The 19,013-nt window shown below is 41.7% G+C and overlaps 2 protein-coding genes across 8 annotated transcripts in view; one reads left to right on the top strand and one right to left on the bottom strand.

Moving 5' to 3' along the window:
• Positions 1-28: 28 nt before the first annotated feature.
• Positions 29-9,080, top strand: LOC101469876 (elongation factor 1-alpha 1). Of its 2 annotated transcripts, none has more exons than XM_014411955.3 (8): positions 29-145; positions 4,677-4,831; positions 5,009-5,188; positions 5,868-6,164; positions 6,457-6,607; positions 6,844-7,100; positions 7,187-7,421; positions 8,440-9,080. In XM_014411955.3, exons 2-8 carry the CDS (start codon positions 4,688-4,690, stop codon positions 8,562-8,564), a joined length of 1,389 nt encoding a protein of 462 aa, XP_014267441.2. In that variant the 5' UTR covers positions 29-145; positions 4,677-4,687; the 3' UTR covers positions 8,565-9,080. The 2 variants fall into 2 exon arrangements, with proteins under 2 accessions (XP_014267441.2, XP_024658489.1); XM_024802721.2 differs by lacking the exon at positions 29-145 and adding an exon at positions 944-1,073.
• Positions 9,081-9,125: 45 nt separating this feature from the next.
• kcnq5b (potassium voltage-gated channel, KQT-like subfamily, member 5b) overlaps positions 9,126-19,013 on the bottom strand; it is a 139,977-nt gene continuing 130,089 nt past the window's right edge. For 4 of the 6 annotated variants that reach the window (XM_004538714.5, XM_004538713.5, XM_076885289.1 and 1 more), the window contains 4 exons: positions 18,375-18,506; positions 18,129-18,236; positions 15,457-15,583; positions 9,126-14,791 (listed from right to left, as the gene is read on the bottom strand). In XM_004538714.5, coding sequence (XP_004538771.2) covers positions 13,547-14,791; positions 15,457-15,583; positions 18,129-18,236; positions 18,375-18,506 — 1,612 coding nt within the window. In that variant the 3' untranslated portion in view covers positions 9,126-13,546. The remainder of the gene's footprint in view (positions 14,792-15,456; positions 15,584-18,128; positions 18,237-18,374; positions 18,507-19,013) is intronic. The other 2 variants (XM_076885290.1, XM_004538716.5) reach the window with 1 other exon arrangement.

The following is a 19,013-nucleotide window of genomic DNA, read 5'->3' as shown; positions in this document are numbered from 1 at the left end:
GCCATCTAGCGGCTCATTGTTTCACAGAGTGACGCGTGTGACGCCACCTGACACAGCAGCTCTGTGTTTGTGTCGGTGTCGGTGCATCACACCGGCAGCATCTCCAGTTTCACCGCAGTCCAGTGAGCGCGCCCTGCGGCTGAAGGTAGGGTAGGCTTTGGGATGTTTTTCAGGGTGTTTTCCAGCGCAAAAAGCTGCGCTCTTTTCCTGCATCCTTCACTAATCCTCCGCAGATGGATGGGGATTTCATGTGTGTTCTGTGTGTGATGGTTATGTAATTGCATCACAATGACAGTGAGGCTTGAATGTTGTTTGGCTTCCATGTCACGGTAATTTGATAAAGGAGAGAGGTACCAAAAAGTACAGAGGGGCGTGGGGGGCTGGGTAGGCCCGGATGGCGCAGTTTCAGCGCACAGACATTGCTCCCCAACGGCCACACCATCATCTTCATCAGCAACATCGCGCTGCCACAGCTAAATAGTGCTGTGTAATAACTGTGTGACTCCTGGGACATGCGGGCGTCTCTAGTGCAGGTCTGCAGCCTCATGACCACCGCCTGGTCGTTGCGGCAGTGTCGCACAGAAATGTCCTGCAATGACACGTTTTTACGTCCGATCTGATGAGCTGGATGAGATTTGTAAGATTGGGGGGCTTCATTTTGAAGTGCACGAGTCTTGAGTGTATGGGCTGCTGTGCTCTGATGTTAGCTCAGTTTACTGTGTATTTTGGCAAATGCCAACATTTTCCTTTCATAGCCTGCTAAACGAACAGAACAGTAAATGCAGTATTTACCCCCTTACCCCTCCCAGACACTTATATATTTAAATAACCACCGGTTTATGCAGTAAAATAAAAGTTTAGGTTCATTCCAACATTTTTTTTTTTTTTTTTTTTTGGTAGTTCATTTGTTGTCTATTTGACTATAATAACCTTGGTTTAGTCTGCAAGCTTCTAAATCTGCTGAACTGCCCATGCGCAAGACACTTCCTTAGCTTGTGAGGGAGTAGTGCAGGTGTTGCTAATCAGACTTACTGTTAGCTAACTAAATTTTGTTTAGCCTCAGAAAACAAAAGGTAAGGTGATGGTTGGAGCTAGTGTATTATTTTGTTTTATGTATATATTTCTAATTGTTAATTTGGATATGTCTCTGTTTAAATTTCAATGTAAACTTTCAAAATACCAGCGGGAAATCCCGTTAGCTTATTGTTAGCTCGTAGGGCGGTAAATTTTGTCATAATAGAAGCAGACTAATATGAGCTTTACTTTTAACCGGCTTGTTATTATTAAATTAACTTATTTTATTATGTAACTAACTCGTGCATTCTATATTTATATGCCAGTCTGAGCCTTGGTGTGAAATAGTACAAATGTGTTTTGTTTTTTTAATATAAAACCTAATGTGCTATGCTGTAAATAAACTAGGGTTTAATACATAAATAAAGGCTTGGAAAGAAAATGTTTTCAAGTTTAACAGGTACACTAAATTAATTATTTAGTGTCCCATATTTATTAAGTACAGTGTAAAAAGTATATAAAATCCCTCTTAGCCATTTAGTGGGGCGTACCAGTATTTTATAGGCCACCATTAAATGTGATATTAATGTTAGATCCGTTGTTATTATACATTAATATCACACTAATATTTAATATTCAAGAACTGTAACAGCCCTAATAGTAGTTTAAACCACTTGGTACGAAAAAGGGACCCAATTGATAAGGTCACGTGACAGGAGAAAATGTAAATGAATTGAGAATATTGCCAAAAAAGTATAATTGTTGAAAAGAAATCTGAACTGAAAAAAATACCCGACAATTTGTACTTTAACAGTTCACTTAAACTGCAATTTGGTTTTTACCAGAATTAATTCATTAAATAGTTAATGAATAAGTCAATTACTGTGCCTTGTTTTAGTGGATGTTTTGTTAAAAATAGTGCCAGGTTATATTTTCTTCTTGCTACACAGAAGAAATGGGGAGGAAAAGAATGACAAACACATAAATAGGTTAGAGAGTCTAGTCTATTTTAAAAATAAAGGACTGTGCACATTTCCACTGTTGGTGATTTTTGGGGTTTTCTCTGTATTACTTTAGGGCCTTTTCCTCACAATATGAAGCGCCTTGAGGCTACTTTTGTTGTTTTGTTGCTAAATAAATAAAACTGAATTGAAATTGAATTGGCCCAAATGCTTCACTTTTGAAATACTCCTACTGTGCAAAGAATGGTGTATATTTGAAGTACAGTATAGTATTTGTGGTCATAGGAGAGCAGGTGAGGTGCATCTTCTTAGTTAAATTAATAAGGAATAATTATGAGAGCATTTCCTGGACATGCCTTCATAGCACCAGAGTAAGGACAGATTAAAGCAGAAAGGCTTGTCGGAGGCAAGGCAAGGCAAATTTATTTGTATAGCACAATTCAACAACAAGGTGATTCAAAGTGCTTTACAGAGACATTAGAAACAAAAACAAATAAAAAGCATGATTTAAAATTGATTAAAACAAGCAAACAAACAAACTAACTAAACACACACATTTCACACCTGTTCGCGCGATCTGAACCCTTATCGTAAGGGGAGCTACCAGTCCTTCTGTGGACGAGCTACTTTCTATTTTAAATTCCCTGAATTTAAAATACTCTCTAGACCCAGTCTAGACCCAGCTGGGGAGCTACCCAGAGCTCTAACCCACTTAACAAACAAACAAACAAACAAACAAAACAGTATATAAAATCAAAACAGATAAAATCAGAAATAGATAAGATCAGTAGTTAGTGTAAGTTTTGAAATTTAAGCTTAAAAGTGTGGATTTGGTGCTTTATTCAAATGCAGCTGAGAATAGGTGAGTCTTCAACCTGGATTTAAATAAACTGAGTGTTTCAGCTGATCTGAGGCTTTCTGGGAGTTTGTTCCAGATATAAGGAGCATAAAAGCTGAAACCTACATTTGAGAAGCAGTTCTTGTTTATATACAATAAAATCCACAAGTATTTGAACAGTGGCACAGTTTTATAATTTGCCCTCCATACATCAACGCAGTGGACTGATCTGGCTTTTTCCAGTTCCGATACAGATGCCCACAGCCAAGGTATCTGCTTAATCCAATACCTGTTTTGCATTAATAATCTGTAATCCTCCCTGTGAGGACTCATTTGTTTATATGTGAGATAAAATCAGGCTTGATATAAACAGCTTCCATAACTGTAAATTAAAAGTGAAAAGTTAATGGATCCAAGAATATACATTTGTTGAATTTATTAGCGAAGTAATAAATGATAACAAGCTCGGTATGAACACCATCAAATATAAATAATGTGTTGGAGTTATTCATCCAACTTATTTGCATTAGACTTATTTTGGTTACAGTGAGTCATTAGGCTGCTGCAGGATGATGTCAGGTACAGTCACAATGGTATCTCCTTTTTTCTCCTCACACACACATTATGTGTGAAGTAGGGCTGTTTGATATAGCGATATATATCAGATGATGATATGAAAACGTCAATCGTTGCATATATTACGCTTTCGTTTGTTTCTTGGTGTTGCAAAATAAACTGTTTATGGCAATATTTTTTCATTGTTTTGATAGTCACTGTAGAATTTCTTAAAGTTCTCTCTTTTTCCTATATTTAATATAACCACGCTACGGACGGAGAAGCGACTGTTTTTATGCGTTGACGTTAGCAACAACGACCGTAAAACCATTGCGTGGCTCCGTCGTCCGCTTGTTTATTTTCTACATAAACCTTTCACAATAAAGCTGAAGATCCTGTTGAGATTTTTTCAAAATAAACTGAATCACATGAAGGAGTACGGATGAGAAGCAAAAAAGAGCCGTCAGGTGCTAAAAAATAAACCTTAGAATCAAACGTCAGAACAGGCTTTTCCCCGCAGCACGCCGTGTAATAAATAGTCACAAAGAAAATGTCTAAAAATGTAGTTTCATGCATCGGTCCAAACACTTGACTCTAGGTACACGACCAGCTAAAAAAAAAAAAAAACTTCACGCAAATCGAGCTGCCCGAGATTTACAGAAAATGTAAAATTTTTGTGATACATAACGTTGTCGGGACGATAAATGTCTTATATTAGGATATGAGATTTTGGTCATATCGCACAGCCCTTGTGTGAAGCTGTCCAAAGAGCTGAAGTGAAAGATTATTTAATCAAGCTGAGGATAACACATTATATTACAAAGCCATTTGGATCCAAATATCAGTTCAGGGTATATCAAGCAATCAAGATGTGACTGAAGTGGAGATTTTGAACTTTGATTCAAGCGGTTTAATGCAGCCATGTTTAGGTTGTGTGGCCAACTTAGTATTGGTCTGACTCAAAAAAATAAACCTATCAGAGAGAAGGGACTTTAGGAGTGGCCAAATCAATTGTCAATAATGTTGATTGGCCAATTTCATTTTAATGGGATCTGTCACCTTCTTTATGAGGCTCAAATATGTTTTAAAGCTCTGCTGATAAATTCATTTTTCTGACACCCGGTTTAAATGAGAGACAATTTTCAGGCTGTTTCATTTTTCAGATTTTAATTTCAGTTGAGTGTTTGGCTTCCAGAGTTAAAACAAAGAAATCAAGATAAAAATTATCATTGTGTCTTTGCATTACTTTTGCTGTTCCCTTTATGGAGATGACCCAAGTCTGTATCCGTTTCTTGTCTTGTTGTCAGAGTGAGCAGCGATGGGGAAGGAGAAGCTCCACATCAACATTGTGGTAATTGGACATGTTGACTCAGGCAAGTCCACCACCACCGGCCACCTGATCTATAAGTGTGGTGGCATTGACAAGAGGACAATTGAAAAGTTTGAGAAGGAAGCTGCAGAGGTATGACTCATGTTGTTCTTACTTCAAAAAAAGATCATTTTGAAATTTTTCTGCTATTTAACTCCTATTTTCGGTCTACTTGTCTCCTACTCTGGATAATATTCTCATCTTTTTATTACAAGTCCACAAAAAATATTCGGTCATCAGTCTTATTGATTTACCTTTTACACCTTGTAGATGGGAAAGGGTTCCTTCAAATATGCCTGGGTGCTGGACAAGCTGAAAGCTGAGCGTGAACGTGGCATCACCATCGACATTTCTCTTTGGAAGTTCGAGACCAGCAAGTACTACGTCACCATCATTGATGCTCCAGGGCACAGGGACTTTATCAAGAACATGATCACTGGGACCTCACAGGTACAGTTCAGTGGACTTCTTAAGTGCTCGTGTTAAATGCCATTTATAAGTTTTTCCTCTGCAGATCTTTCAGTGAGAAAAACTCCAACATCTCTGATCTTAGCTGGTGATGACATTCCTTGTTCTTGAGCTCACAGAGAGATCATAGTTTAGTTTAGTTTCACTTTATTTAAGACACACACGGGTCCATAGCAAATAAAATAGATGCAAAAAAAAAACAGTAGAAAATTTAAAACAAATTCCACAGTGTCACACAATTATATAGAAAGTAAAACAACAACTGTTCCATAACTTTGAATAACACCTAACTGAGTTTAGTGCAGGGTCAGTCAGAGATACGATTATACTGTTTGTGTAGTCCTTTACCCTACACATACAACTGTGCAGATTGAGACGATGACCACCATCATCAGCTTCTGTCCTAAATGCTTGGAATGGACTACTCCCAAGCATGGGACGAGATCCTCTCTAGAATCGCTGGTACAAGAAGGGTAATTGAACTGAGTGAGGTGTTTCTCCATTAACCCAAAGGCGAATGGAATCTCAGAAGGATTCAAAAACGTGGGAAAGACTGTAGCTAGTAGCATTAGAATAAGTAGAAGAGTATAACATGAGAGAAATGGTTGATGGAGAAACTTAAGGTGGAAAGACGTTTTCACATCTGTCTCCCTCCCCTCAGGCTGACTGTGCTGTGTTGATTGTGGCGGCGGGCGTGGGCGAATTTGAAGCTGGCATCTCAAAGAACGGGCAGACACGTGAGCACGCCCTCCTCGCCTACACCCTGGGAGTAAAACAGCTCATTGTGGGCATCAACAAGATGGATTCCACTGAGCCCAACTACAGCCAGAAGCGCTATGAGGAGATTGTGAAGGAAGTCAGCACTTACATCAAGAAGATTGGCTACAACCCTGACACCGTGGCTTTCGTGCCCATATCTGGCTGGAATGGGGACAACATGCTGGAGCCCAGCCCTAACGTGAGACTGCCATGAGACCAGCTATGACTCTTTTATTTGTCTGAGACTAGCAGGGAGTTACACGTCTAAAATAATATAAGGTTTTATAACTATTAAAGAATGAGCTTTTGGGTAAAAATACTCCAACATGCTTACAGGTCTAATGCCTGCTAGTTAGCGCCTCATTCCTTCTTCAGCTTTGGCAAATGGCTTCTGGGTGTAAAATTCTAGCTCAGAATTTATCTGGTGTTAACATTCACATCTTATCACTCCTTGCTAAGCTGCAGACATGTGGGCTTCTCTCCCTTCACAGATGACCTGGTTCAAGGGCTGGAAGATCAACCGTAAAGATGGAAGTGCCTCAGGCACCACACTGCTCGAGGCTCTGGACGCCATCCAACCTCCGACGCGTCCGACCGATAAGCCCCTCCGCCTGCCTCTGCAGGACGTGTACAAGATTGGAGGTGAGGCTGTAAGGATGAAATGTGTTGTGAAGTTTGGCTGAAGTGTTGGTTGTTCCAGAATATGTATGAAAATAGGAATGAGATCACCTTGTGATAAAAACAGCTGAGCTGAATGAGGTCTGAAGAAATTCCCTTTGGTTCATTCTGTCCTAAATGCTGAGGCTTAGAAGTATACGACTTTAATCCATGCAGGTCTTCCACACAGCTGTAAAGTTGTTAACCTGCCTCTCCTCCAGGCATCGGTACTGTACCCGTGGGTCGAGTGGAGACCGGCATCCTAAAACCTGGCATGGTGGTGACCTTTGCCCCCGTCAATGTGACCACTGAGGTGAAATCTGTGGAGATGCACCACGAGGCCCTAACTGAGGCACTGCCCGGTGACAACGTGGGCTTCAACGTCAAGAACGTGTCTGTGAAGGATATTCGCCGTGGCAACGTGGCTGGAGACAGCAGGAACGACCCGCCACAGGAGGCAGCTGGCTTCACTTCTCAGGTGTGCTGTCAGTAGTGTGAAATGCACATCCTTCCTTCTGTTCCTCTCCAGGTTTACAAATAATACCTGTGTCTGCTGCCCTGCAGGTGATTATCCTGAACCACCCTGGTCAGATCAGTGCTGGATATGCCCCCGTGCTGGACTGCCACACTGCACACATTGCGTGCAAGTTTGCTGAGCTGAAGGAAAAGATTGACCGTCGCTCTGGTAAGAAGCTCGAGGACAACCCCAAGTCCCTGAAGTCTGGAGATGCCGCCATTGTTGATATGATCCCCGGGAAGCCCATGTGTGTGGAGAGCTTCTCTGAGTACCCGCCGCTCGGTAGGTTTTTTTTAATCCTGAAACTGGATTTTGTGGATCTAAATTTTAGCTTTATTTGACTGTGAATTATCCAAACTTTACTCTCACTGACAGTAAGAAATTAGTTTTCAATTCAAACTAAAACCAGATTATTGGCGATGCCTGTAGAACAACATGTACTGAAGGCTTTGTCCCCACTGCAGATGCCTGGGTTCGATTCCAGCTCAAATAATCTCTCTATTCACCCCACAGTTATCTGTCACTGTCTAATAAAGGTGAAAAGGACAGAAATATATCTTAAAATGCCAAATTTATTATTTGCATAAATTCAATGGATATTCTAAACTTGATCATATAGGTGAATATTAAAAAAAATATTTAAAAAAATTTTTTTTAAATTATTTTTTGGAGAGAAGCAGCACTCTCGATAGCTTCCTGTCTATCCAGCAGCACAGAAAGAAAGGGTGGGGGCACAGGTGACCATATACCACATGGTCGAAGTGCTGCATCTTCTCTCTCTCCACCTTCTAGTCTGTCTTCACTGCTTTATTTAATCAGTGAACATAAATGGACAGTTATGGATAGCTGAAGTTAAACAATTTTAAAATCATAAAATTTGCCCGTTAGGGAGAACACAACTTCTGAATCAGAGGATCGTCTGTCATGCGTGACATTTTTCTATCAGACGAATAAAACAATAAAAAAAAAGAAGCTAAATATCCCTGGATTCCTGTTACATGTCTGTGTGTGTGTAAAAATAACAACATCACTCTGACTCTGCACAAACCCAAAGCAACGGGTTATTTCCCCTTTCTACATTTGTTCTCAAGAAAAACAGGAAGTGGTTTTAGTAGCTGAATAAGTTCATCACTAAGTTATTAGGTGAAAAGTCACATAGACATTTAGATTGCTTAAACAACAGAAAACACATTTCATGAAGCTGATCAAATTATATAAAAACAAAAATCTCTTGACACATACTTAGGTCACCTCCTCTCTGTATGTTAATGCACATTTTTTACCAATAATTCTTCCTCAGGGCGCTTTGCTGTCCGTGACATGCGTCAGACGGTGGCGGTGGGTGTCATCAAAGGCGTGGAAAAGAAAGCCGCCACGAGTGGTAAGATCACCAAATCGGCACAGAAGGCGCAGAAGGCCAAATGAACGTTGTGCTGGGCTGCTGCCCCAAACGCTCACCATGGCCGAAGACACACCCCGCCCCTTCTGCACTCCATAGTCAGCGTCTGGTCTATTATCACAATGCATCGCAAAAGCAGACGAAGGAAAAAAACTAACCAAAACGCTGTTAGTGCTCGTCTTATGTAGGTTTTATTGCAGCAGAACACAATAGGTTTGCGTTACAGTTCTCTGCCTGTTGAAGTTAATGATTCAGCTTCTCGTGGATCTAGACGACAATCGTAGTGACGAGGCAGACGCGTTCTTTTGTCAGCTCTTCGTTCATGTAAGCTCTGTGTTGTAGCTTTAACAAAAAGATAAACTTGTTAGCCTGAGGTAGATCAGCTTCTTGCATGTTTGCACCTTAGAGAAACTCTCCGTGCCTCGCACTTTGCTCAACTTAAACTCCCTCCAAGTAGCTCTGATAAATGTTACTGTTAAGTTCACCTTAACCGCTGTTATTTGTGATTCTACGTTCATACAAGTAAAGGTGTTTAAACATTATCTCTCTGCTCCTCATTTCATTCAAATCAAAACCACCAAAAAACATCTGTAGAATTTCCTTTATTGATGAATGAGAATAAAAGTTTGCTTGCATTTACATTACAGGCTTCATAAATCTGAGATTATTACTAGTGTGTAAATATGTGAACATAATTTAAATAAATTAAAATGACACACAGACAGAATGGTAACATGTCAAAGGTCCATTTTTAGCTCAATAGCAAAATCTCTGAATATAAAAACTAAAATGCCTCAAGTAAGGACCTAATGAGAGGAAATAAAGACAGTGCAATCATCTCTGTGTGGAGGAACCTAATGCACCTTTCAGAAACTAAATTAACTCAAAGCTCAATATGTACCATACAAGCAAGGCACCGGTATACTGGATGTACTGCACATTTTGTAGACTTCATATCAGAGCTGGGCTCCTTGATTTTAAACTCAAGTGATGGCATAGCATTCATTATCACTTCTAGATAGGTTTGGATATGGCAGCCTCTTCATGCAAAGGAGATTAAAATCCATTCTTCAAAGCAAACTAAACTTCCTTAAACTTTTCTGGTTTTTGGTAAGGGGTATCTGCAGAATCTATTCAGGTGTTTTATGTCATGCATCTATAGATCAGTCCACGTTCTACCCTGCTATTTAGCCTGTCTGTGTCACACGGGCAGGGACACTCAGGTCCACAATTGTAGGTGAGGGTAGAAATGTAGATCGACCAGATGGGCAGTTTTTACCTGTGATAGCCAGAGGTGGACCAATCACCAAAACTGATCTGCATCTAGCTGTGCTGTAATAGTTTTCCCAAGTACCAGAAAAACCTACTTAACCGTATCAAATGCATCTAATTCTCTAACATGCAACAAGGAGGTTTGACATTGCTTTTCTTGTTTTAATGTCAATACTCAGCGACTATACATTCTGTAGCCAGGAAGCAAAAATAATCCCCACATCACAGAGTATAGAAAAAAAGCAAACATTGACCATGATTTTAAATAAGAGTTTAAAAATCTTCCCTCATGTAAGAACAGGCCGGGAGAAAAGCCAGATACAAGAAAAACTCGTACGTCGAAACATTTCCTTCAGTGTTTCTGAACCAAAACAAAGTGCTTTGCCAGGTCACACACCTGTTCTGACATTAAGCAATTCTCTTAAACCAGGTAATGACATTGGAGATGTTCTTCAATCCATGGCTGCGATCGGCAGGGAAACCAACCAGTCGGTGCATAATTGATGTGAAGTTAACAGCCGCTGCTTGTAACCTCTGTTGACGTCCTCACTGGCTGCTGGTGGGAATGGGCATTCTTCTCTGTACACGTGTGCATACAGCAAACTTGCATGCATGCCTTTGAAACATGATTTGAGTTCAGGGGTTTTACGGCCACCCATCAAAGAGACCAACATTTTTTAACATGGGGTTTAATTTATCCAAGGAAATGGTCAGAAATAACAATTTGTGTTGGCTCTTCATGCTTGGTCAACCCCAAAGACTCATTCTGACCAGAAAAATAACTCCCTGAGCCAATAGCAGGGAACTCAACCTCAAACACAACTGGGCATTTGAAAGAAGGTAACAAATAGATGGTGAGCTATGACCTCGGGCTGAGGATTGGTGGTGGTGTTGACAAAAAAGTGATCGTCTGCCAAAAAAATGATTGCCTGTATTTAAACTACTGTAAATCACTTGTTAGCCTATAATATATAAAACATGTATACCTCATGAATGATATCAAGTCATCTTGAGCTACAACAGCATTCCTGCCACAAGGTAGAAGCTGCAGAGTTTTTGGCGTTTATATATGTAGGGCCGCACGGTGCCGTGCTGGTTAGCACTGTTGCCTCAGACAGCTCAACTCCACAATCTGGCCAGGACCCTTCTGTGTGGCGTTTGCATTTTCTCCCTGTGTTTGTGTGGGTTCTCAAGCTTCCTCCCACACTCCACAGACATGCAGTTTGTGGGGTTAGGTTAATTGGTCATTCTAAATTGCCCATAGGTGGGAATGGTTGTCTGTCCCTACACGTTAGCCCTGCGACAGACTGGCGACCTGTCCAGGGCATATCCTGCCTCTCGCCTATGGTAGACGACACAGGCTAGAGTCCCACCCCGTAACCCTGGTAAGGATAAGTGGAAGAGAATAGATGCATATATATCCTTTATTTATCCAGTTAACAAATCTCATTGATATCAAAAATGTCTTTAAGAGTGATCTGGTCAAGAGCGCAGCAGTAGTTGAAACAAATACGACTTATGCGACGTTTTAAGAGACCAACATGGTCACAAAGACACTTGCAAAACTGGTCATTTTGTTATTTTATGTAAAACTCCTTTTTAAAATCCTGTTCAAGTCTATTAATCAATATAAATAAAGACATTACAAATAAAACACACACTGAAACATCAGGAATCACTTTTTTGGCAGACTATCACTTTGTTGTTGTAACGCCAGCTCCTGGGCTGATCCCACAAATAGCAAGGAGAGAGGGCGGGGCATGGAAACAAGAATATACAAATATGTAGGGCAGGAAACATTTGTAGACCAACGGCTTGAAGAGGGTGTTGTGAGGAGTGGTTCCACTCCCCAACTTAAGATAAAATCTACACTTAAATGTACCTGTTGTGTTTGGAAAAAGCCCAAAGTACACAAAAGTTGGGCTTTGTGATAAAGCATATCTTTTCTTCCCGCTGAACCTCTGAGTAGCAGCTTATGGTTTTATAAGTTTCAAAATAAGACACCAAAAGAATCTGAGTTTAAGTGAACAAAGACTATATAAGATGGAGGTAGCCACTCTGCTTTCACCTATCGGTTACTCATTTCCTGCTATGAAGCACTTTTGGGGTTCCCATCTTGGTGTTTTTGAAAGCAGAGGTGGAGCTGATGGTGAAACTGAGGGACACTTAATGCCCATATGTTCACCCTGTAAACCTGCTTTATGTCCTGCACAGTAATAGGGATCACGATTCACAAAATGAACAATATTTTACTTGAAACTAGTGATGTTAACTATGAACCCATCGAGGAAGTGAGCAGCAGGGACATTTCTTTCTCAGTTTATACAACAGGGCTTTCTTTTTGAACCAAGGGAGTGTCCCCCTGCTGGCCATCAAAAAGAATGCAGGTTTAACGCACTTCTGCATTGACTTCACTTTTCAGATCTAGAAGCTACGTCCATCTCTTATATACAGTCAGTGATTGTGGTTGAACAGTCCAAAAATATCATTTTACCTTGATGGAAAACATAAGAGATAAAGAACCATGGTGCTCAGAGAATCTAACTGTACTTATACTAACATAACAATACTTGATAACATCATTATGCTCCAATACATCAGTGTATATATTTTTTCTTTTTTGGGGGGGCCCTACAAGCACAAACAGGAGCCCATTTGTTCATTTTAATTACTGACAATCAAATCTCTGAATGCAACTGGCCCCTCCCCTACCTTCCCTGTGTGTTCTTGCACCTTATAAAACAGAGTTCCAAAATTGTGTTGAGGACAACAACCTAAAACCACAAGAAATTTGTTGTTCTTGCTGTAAAGACGGAAAAAAAAAACATGCATGAAAACGTAAATCGTATTGCCTGTATTCACATTACACTGGTATATTCCTTTTTAATAGAGTTCTTTTTAAAGGTTTGATTGAAACTAAAATGATTTAAATTCTGTCCTTTGAACGTATTGCTTTAGTTTCATAAAATTTACCCTCTTAACTTCAGATTACCTGTACAGATTATGGTTAAAGTTGGGTCTTATTTTAGCCACAAGGCCAAATTTCCAGAAACAAAGACGACGTTACATCTCAGAATTAAGTCTTGTTCATTTCCACATTACAGTTTTTCTATAAAAAGATTTTCCATTTTCCAAACAGGTGAAAATGTTCAAAAATGGGTTGAATGCTAAGAAACCGAAACCTAAGATATGTCATCAATGACCTTGTGAATCTTAAGAGGTTAAAGATGGGAAAGAAAGAATGCATCTGGCAGTAGTGATCATTTCAGTGTGGAAACGTCTTGTTTGATGGGAGACACACAAAATGTGGCTTTTATACACTGAACATGGCCATTCTCAGAGAGGGTTTCAATAAGTGTTAGGAGCCCATGCCCTCGACTGCAAACTTTACCTTTCAAATCTCTGTACCTCTTTACAATAAGCATGCACTCCATGCTGTATGTCAAGGTCTCATATCAACCCGAGTTTAACAGCGGAGGTTTTTGGGTGTCTCTGTTGTCGTTTCTCAGGCTCTTATCTCAGATTTGTCAATCACACTTTAAAACAAAACTCATGCAATGATATGTCATATGGTCAGCCTGTATGAAAATACTGTGATTCTTATCAAATGGATCAACATGAATATAAACAGAAGAAGACCCCATGTAATATTCCCACCCACCCACTTCCCTCCAAAAAGGATAAAAACCGTCTTTTTGAGGTGAGATTGGTGTGCCTTCCCGACATGTAGCTGGGTCTATTTTAGCCGTACGTGTGGCATGTTCAGCAACTCGTTGCTGCCAGTAGAGGGCAAGGATGCGTGACCGCTGGCCAGACTGCGGTTTGAGCCCTGGGTCCCTGCTCCGGCTCTGCCGCCTGTCCTCAGGAGTTCTGAGGAGTAAGTCGGAGTCTCAGCAGACCCCTGTGACAAGAAGTCAAGTCCCTGCGTCTCAATGTCTCTATCACTGATAAAGAGGTCCTCCTCACCCCACCCACCTCCACTCCTCCTACCTGTACCGCCCCCTCCTCCCCCAGGATCTTGGCTACAGCTATGGAAGCCAATGGGGGAGTCACTGCTTGTACTGGGGCTTGGAGATGACAGGCTGTGGCCGTGATGGGTGGGGGCTACTTGCTTCAGATCCTGCACTGACATGGACTTGCCCAATCCTCGGTCCATCTCGTTGGACCCAGAGCTGCAGCCCAGCGCTGGTGGCACCAGGGGCTCCAGCTCCAAGCTCATTTGTCTCCTCCAAGATCCCTCCTCCTTTGTGCTAAGCCTGCTGTTGCTGTTCCCTTGGAGCTGCTGCCCCAATCTGTTGAGCCCCAACCCAAGGCCCTTCCCGACAACGCTGTCCTCCATCTGTGTCCCAAGACCTCCACAAAAGTCCTCTATGTCAGGGGATACCTCTATGGAGGCTGTTCGCACTAAAGTGCCTGGGCCGTGACTTCGGCTAGGAGGGGGTGGAGGTGGAAGCCTCGCCAGAAGAGGAAACCCACCATCTCTTACTCCTCTGTCCCCTGAACTGCTGACACTGTTCGGGGTGAGGATGGGTGGAGAACTACCCATAGCCTCATCAGTGCCACTTTCAGGTGTGGTGGCCTGAGCCTGGGGATGGTGGTGGTGGCGATGGTGATGATGATGTGGCAGGGGCGATGGGCTGAAAGAGGATGATGCGAGGCCAGAGGGAGGCGTGGAAGAGGGGGCATTGAGATTGAGGTTGAGCTCGTTGGGGGGCCCCAGGATGAGATGGAGTCCTCCCTGCGAGAGATGAGAACTGGTGGAGGAGCGAGTGACGAAGCCACTGGTGGGCGGCGCTCCACTGCTGCTGACCTGGGTGGAGCAGGACATGTCCTTGCTGAAGACAGAGGAGTGGTAGTCTGAAGTCTGTTCCAGCTCGAAGAGGGGAAGAGAGGAAAGCGTGAGGGCCGAAGACGAGCCTTTACGCAGAACCTGACGATAAATGTCGAGCAGGGAGTCCAGCTTCGACTCAATCGACTGGACCTGTGAGCAGAGAAGAGGAATAAAGGAGTGATCTACCGCCACATCTGGCAGAATGTACAGATGCTCTAAGTGTCGATTTGAATGCTTGAGAATCAGGTCTGGGGGCTCATAGCTACCTCAACAGCATCTTGCTTTCTACCAGATGTTTGTTTTAAGCTTTAGGATTCATATGCATTTGCCACTTTCAACTTGTGCACCTGAAAAAAATCAATTTGCTGTAAAGAGTAAAATGTGATTCAGGGCCGTCTTAATAAGGTTTTGAATTCTACCCATTGTGACAAATACCAAAATAAAATGATCAGTAAGATGTTTTAGTCTTATAAGCAGTTTGGAGATGAATGTGATTAGCTGAGTTAGTCTAATGTTGCATAAAAACTGGAAGCGGGACAGAGCCGGAATACCAACAAGTTTATTTCCTGTAACTTTAGGAAACTTAAACGCAGTCGAGATGGATCACATTTTACTGTATTTAGCTGGTTTGCTGTCGATGGACTGGCACTTACGTAGCGCTGTTCTAGTCTTATTGACCAGAAACACTGGGGGCATTTTGGGGTACGTAATGAGGACCGGGGGCAGCAAGGATCCAAACACTGAAGTTCCAATTAGCAAAAACCCTGATCCTCTCAACCTCCTGAAATTTTAAGAACAAAACCCAGAGGACGGACCTGTCGCTCCACCTTACAGACGCGACCCAGCATGCTCATGTCCTCCAGTATATCGCCATCAGAGAGCAGCTTGTCTCGAATCTTCTTATCCAGAGGAATTTGGCCCTTCCCAAGGATTTGGTCCACCCTGAAATGCACAGAAATACAAGCAAACACAATAAGATATTAATTTTAAAATGTACAAAGGAGGACTACAAAAGGAAGGAAAATTAGAACCGTTTATCTAAAGTAAACCTTTCCCCGAATAAAACAAATCCAAACACGAGAGATTATTCTTCCTCACTGGACTTCACACTTCCAAACATTACCAACCAGATTACATTTTACCAATTAACAATACAACTTTTTATTTCAGACTCTAAACATTAGAGTCTTATATTTTGGTTTACACATGATTATATTTATGTCTAAATGCTAAATCCAGTCAGGCTCTGTGGGATCTGGTTAATAAAGTCTGTTTGTGTTAAAGCTGACAGAGAGCACAGAAAAACTGAGCCAAGATCATGCAATCACGAGTTCACCAAAAGGAAGAAGAAAAAGTCAGGTGTGGACACCCTGTATGTCACCACTAAATCATGCTAGAAGAAAAGGGGATCGAGCACTACACCGGGAAGTTAGATCTGGATTCTAAAACTGTATTTTTACAGGAGGAAGCGAGAAGATTTACGACACTCGTTCATTGTAAATCAGTCCAATTTCAAATAAGAAATGTAATTCAGGATAAGATGGGCAGGAACCGAATGATTCACGCTCCTCTTGAATATGAAACATGCAGATCAAATGTAGACGATCTGGGGATTGTAATTGTGGACTGGATCCAAATATAGACAAGACCAGCCTCCATGTAACATTTTAAACATTTTACTAAAAAAAACAAAAACATTTTGCGTAAATTTAAGGACTGTTACAGCTTTCTCTATTCTAATCTTACAGATGTTTTTCATATATTACAGTGAGGTCATGGCAGGTTGAAGTTATTTGTGGCTGGAGCTTGCTGACCTGTGTTAGACTCTACTCGTGACTACGAGATGTGTTTAAAAAAAAAAAAGAAGCATGTTGACAGGCCCTCCACCCTTTGCAAGTCGGATTGGCTCATCTGCAGCAACAGAGTGCACACAGCATCAGCAGGGGGCAGTGTTGCAACAGCAATGACAGGTGAAACCTTCTGGTGTGTGATTGGAGTGTGTCTAAAACATGTTAGCATCACATTGCAAACTCCTTTCCCAGAACAGAAGTCAATTTACTTAAGAGATCTGTTAGTGGCTGGTTAGTAGCAGATATATCCAGGACGTGTTTGTGTGTGGGAGCAGAGTGTGGCTCGAAGCTCAGTTAATTCAGGCTTTAGCTCGTCAACCAGGGGCCTCATTTATCAAATCATCAGAGGAAAAAAGCTCCAAACTTACACGTTTTTAAAACCTGCAGACAACTTGGATTTATCATGCATATAAAGGCGGTGACAAATCCCGAACTTTCAACCGCTTCTCCTTAAAAGCCTCGGGTGGCACATGTGGAACAAGAAGTGAAGGTAAAGGCAACAAAACAACACTGGCAGCAATGTAAAGGTCCTGATTAACAAAGACAAGCAAATCTATCAGTTTTATGGAGGACTGGAAGGAGTAGTACTGTACTGCACTATGTGTCAACTCAAGCTGATTTAGGCTTCATCTGTCCCCTTCCTGACAAACCTGCCAGTCTCTTAGGACACACAGCATGCTTCAGGGGCTTACATCATTGTTAAATGGTAAGCTGAAATCCTTTGAGTTTGGGATTTATAGAGCTGTGTTTGTAATTGTTCTTCAATGTGAAAACTGTACACATAAAAATAGTTTAATGTCCTGGTGAGCAGTGAAAACAAGGTTCATTCATAAAAGTTTCCAAGCAGTGCTACTAAGTGAATTTTGGATCAAGAGGGTCTTTGCCTGTCCAAAATCAGAAGTGAGATGTTGGCACAGCTGAAGTATAGTATTATGTACTCGTCAGCCACTCAACACCATCTACAAAGGAGGTCCCCGCAGTCCTTAGACATGCACGCTGCACACCATCCATTTCTCTATTTTATCTCTGGTGAGCCAGGCTCAGCAACTGCCGGTTTCTATGGATCAGTTGATCCAGACCTAACTATATGCTTTGTCAAAGGGAAAGTTTTAAGCCTAATCTTAAAAGTAGAATCCAAACTGGGAGTTTCCACAGAAGAGGGGCCTGAAAGCTGAAGGGTCTACCTCCCATTCTACTTTTAAATACTCTAGGAACCACAAGTCAGCCCGCAGTCTGAGAGGGAAGTGCTCTAATGGGTTTATATGGTACTATAAGGTCATTAAAATAAAATGGGGCCTTTTAAATTTGATTCTGGATTTAACAGGAAGCCAATGAAGGGAAGCCAATATGGGGGCAAATATGCTCTCTCTTTCTAGCAAAAAATGAACTCAACAGTTGTACTAATTGTCCCGAGTGCATGTTTTGTAAACCTCATTGCCATCACTTCTCCATGAAGGGGCGGTCAGGTATGCTGGACTAACGAATGGTTGATAAATGAGGCCGCACTTTATGTTTTCCTTCACGTTTCTGACAACAAACCAGCTCCTGAATTGTGCGACTGAGGAGTGAACTGAACCCATGTGACATGCGAATGACAGAGTAGGTGGGTAGATTGAGTAAGTTGGGGGAATTCTGACCCCTGGGTGGAGTTCTTCCTCCCCTGGCTGTAATAGACAGACAGGGAGGGGGAGGAAAAGGCCTTGGCTCGGCTGCTCAGGGGCTGTGGGCCTACTATCATGTCCAGCCTGGAGAGAAGCAAACACAGGTACAAACATGCAAAAACACAAACTGCAAAAAGAAAAAAACAGCGTGAGATAAACCCATGCATGTATAAGGAATGCATACACACATGCAGATCTTTTGCAGTACAATGTCCGTCCTACCTGGTCTGCAGGCTCTTGATGCGGCACAGCATGTCCAGGTGACCGGCAGAGTACTGTTCGATCACGTCCTTCACATCATACGGACGCAGCGTCTCCTTAAACTTCTTCTTGGCTACATGAAACTTCATGATCCTGCATGAACAGCACAGAAGTTCATAAATTCACCAGAAGGGGGAGCTGTGGTCCAGCCGTGACACTGCCAGCCTGAGCTAATGTAAACAAATTAAAGCCTGCATTTATTTTGATAGTGCTTAATGGTGCTTTTAATGTGTCGACCTGTTTGTTCACAGCATTTCAAACGCTCAGAACAATCACTTTCTCAGAAAAAAGGCAGATTTTAGCTGCATGTGTATGTGGATGGAAACACCTGTGGAGCACTGAGGCTGAATTCAAGGGAACGTGGCTGAAAGTGGAGAGTCAAAGGGGTCGGAAACAATGAAAACATGCTGGATTATATTGTCACAGCCTTCCGATATACAGTTTTGGTCCATGTGAATGCTTCAAAATATCAAAAATATTTAATAAGATGCTCAGCCAGCATCATTTCATAGAGCAAAACAGGAGGTCCCGATGATGTAGTTTACATGTACATACCACTGAGCCTTCTGACACGAAATGTGATGCATATAAAAATGTACA

The sequence above is a fragment of the Maylandia zebra genome, linkage group LG6 (genome assembly GCF_041146795.1).
Source record: "Maylandia zebra isolate NMK-2024a linkage group LG6, Mzebra_GT3a, whole genome shotgun sequence".
Lineage (NCBI taxonomy): Eukaryota > Metazoa > Chordata > Actinopteri > Cichliformes > Cichlidae > Maylandia > Maylandia zebra.
The sequence above is the reverse complement of the archived record's forward strand: the minus strand, read 5'-3'. Positions and strand labels throughout refer to the sequence as shown.

Excerpts from the sequence above, each read along its gene's own strand:
- LOC101469876 (XM_014411955.3), top strand. The coding sequence starts at position 4,688 with ATGGGGAAGGAGAAGCTCCACATCAACATTGTGGTAATTGGACATGTT. Across the intron at positions 5,189-5,867 it reads TGATCACTGGGACCTCACAG|GCTGACTGTGCTGTGTTGAT; the intron begins GTACAGTTCAGT and ends CCCTCCCCTCAG. Across the intron at positions 6,608-6,843 it reads GGACGTGTACAAGATTGGAG|GCATCGGTACTGTACCCGTG; the intron begins GTGAGGCTGTAA and ends CCTCTCCTCCAG.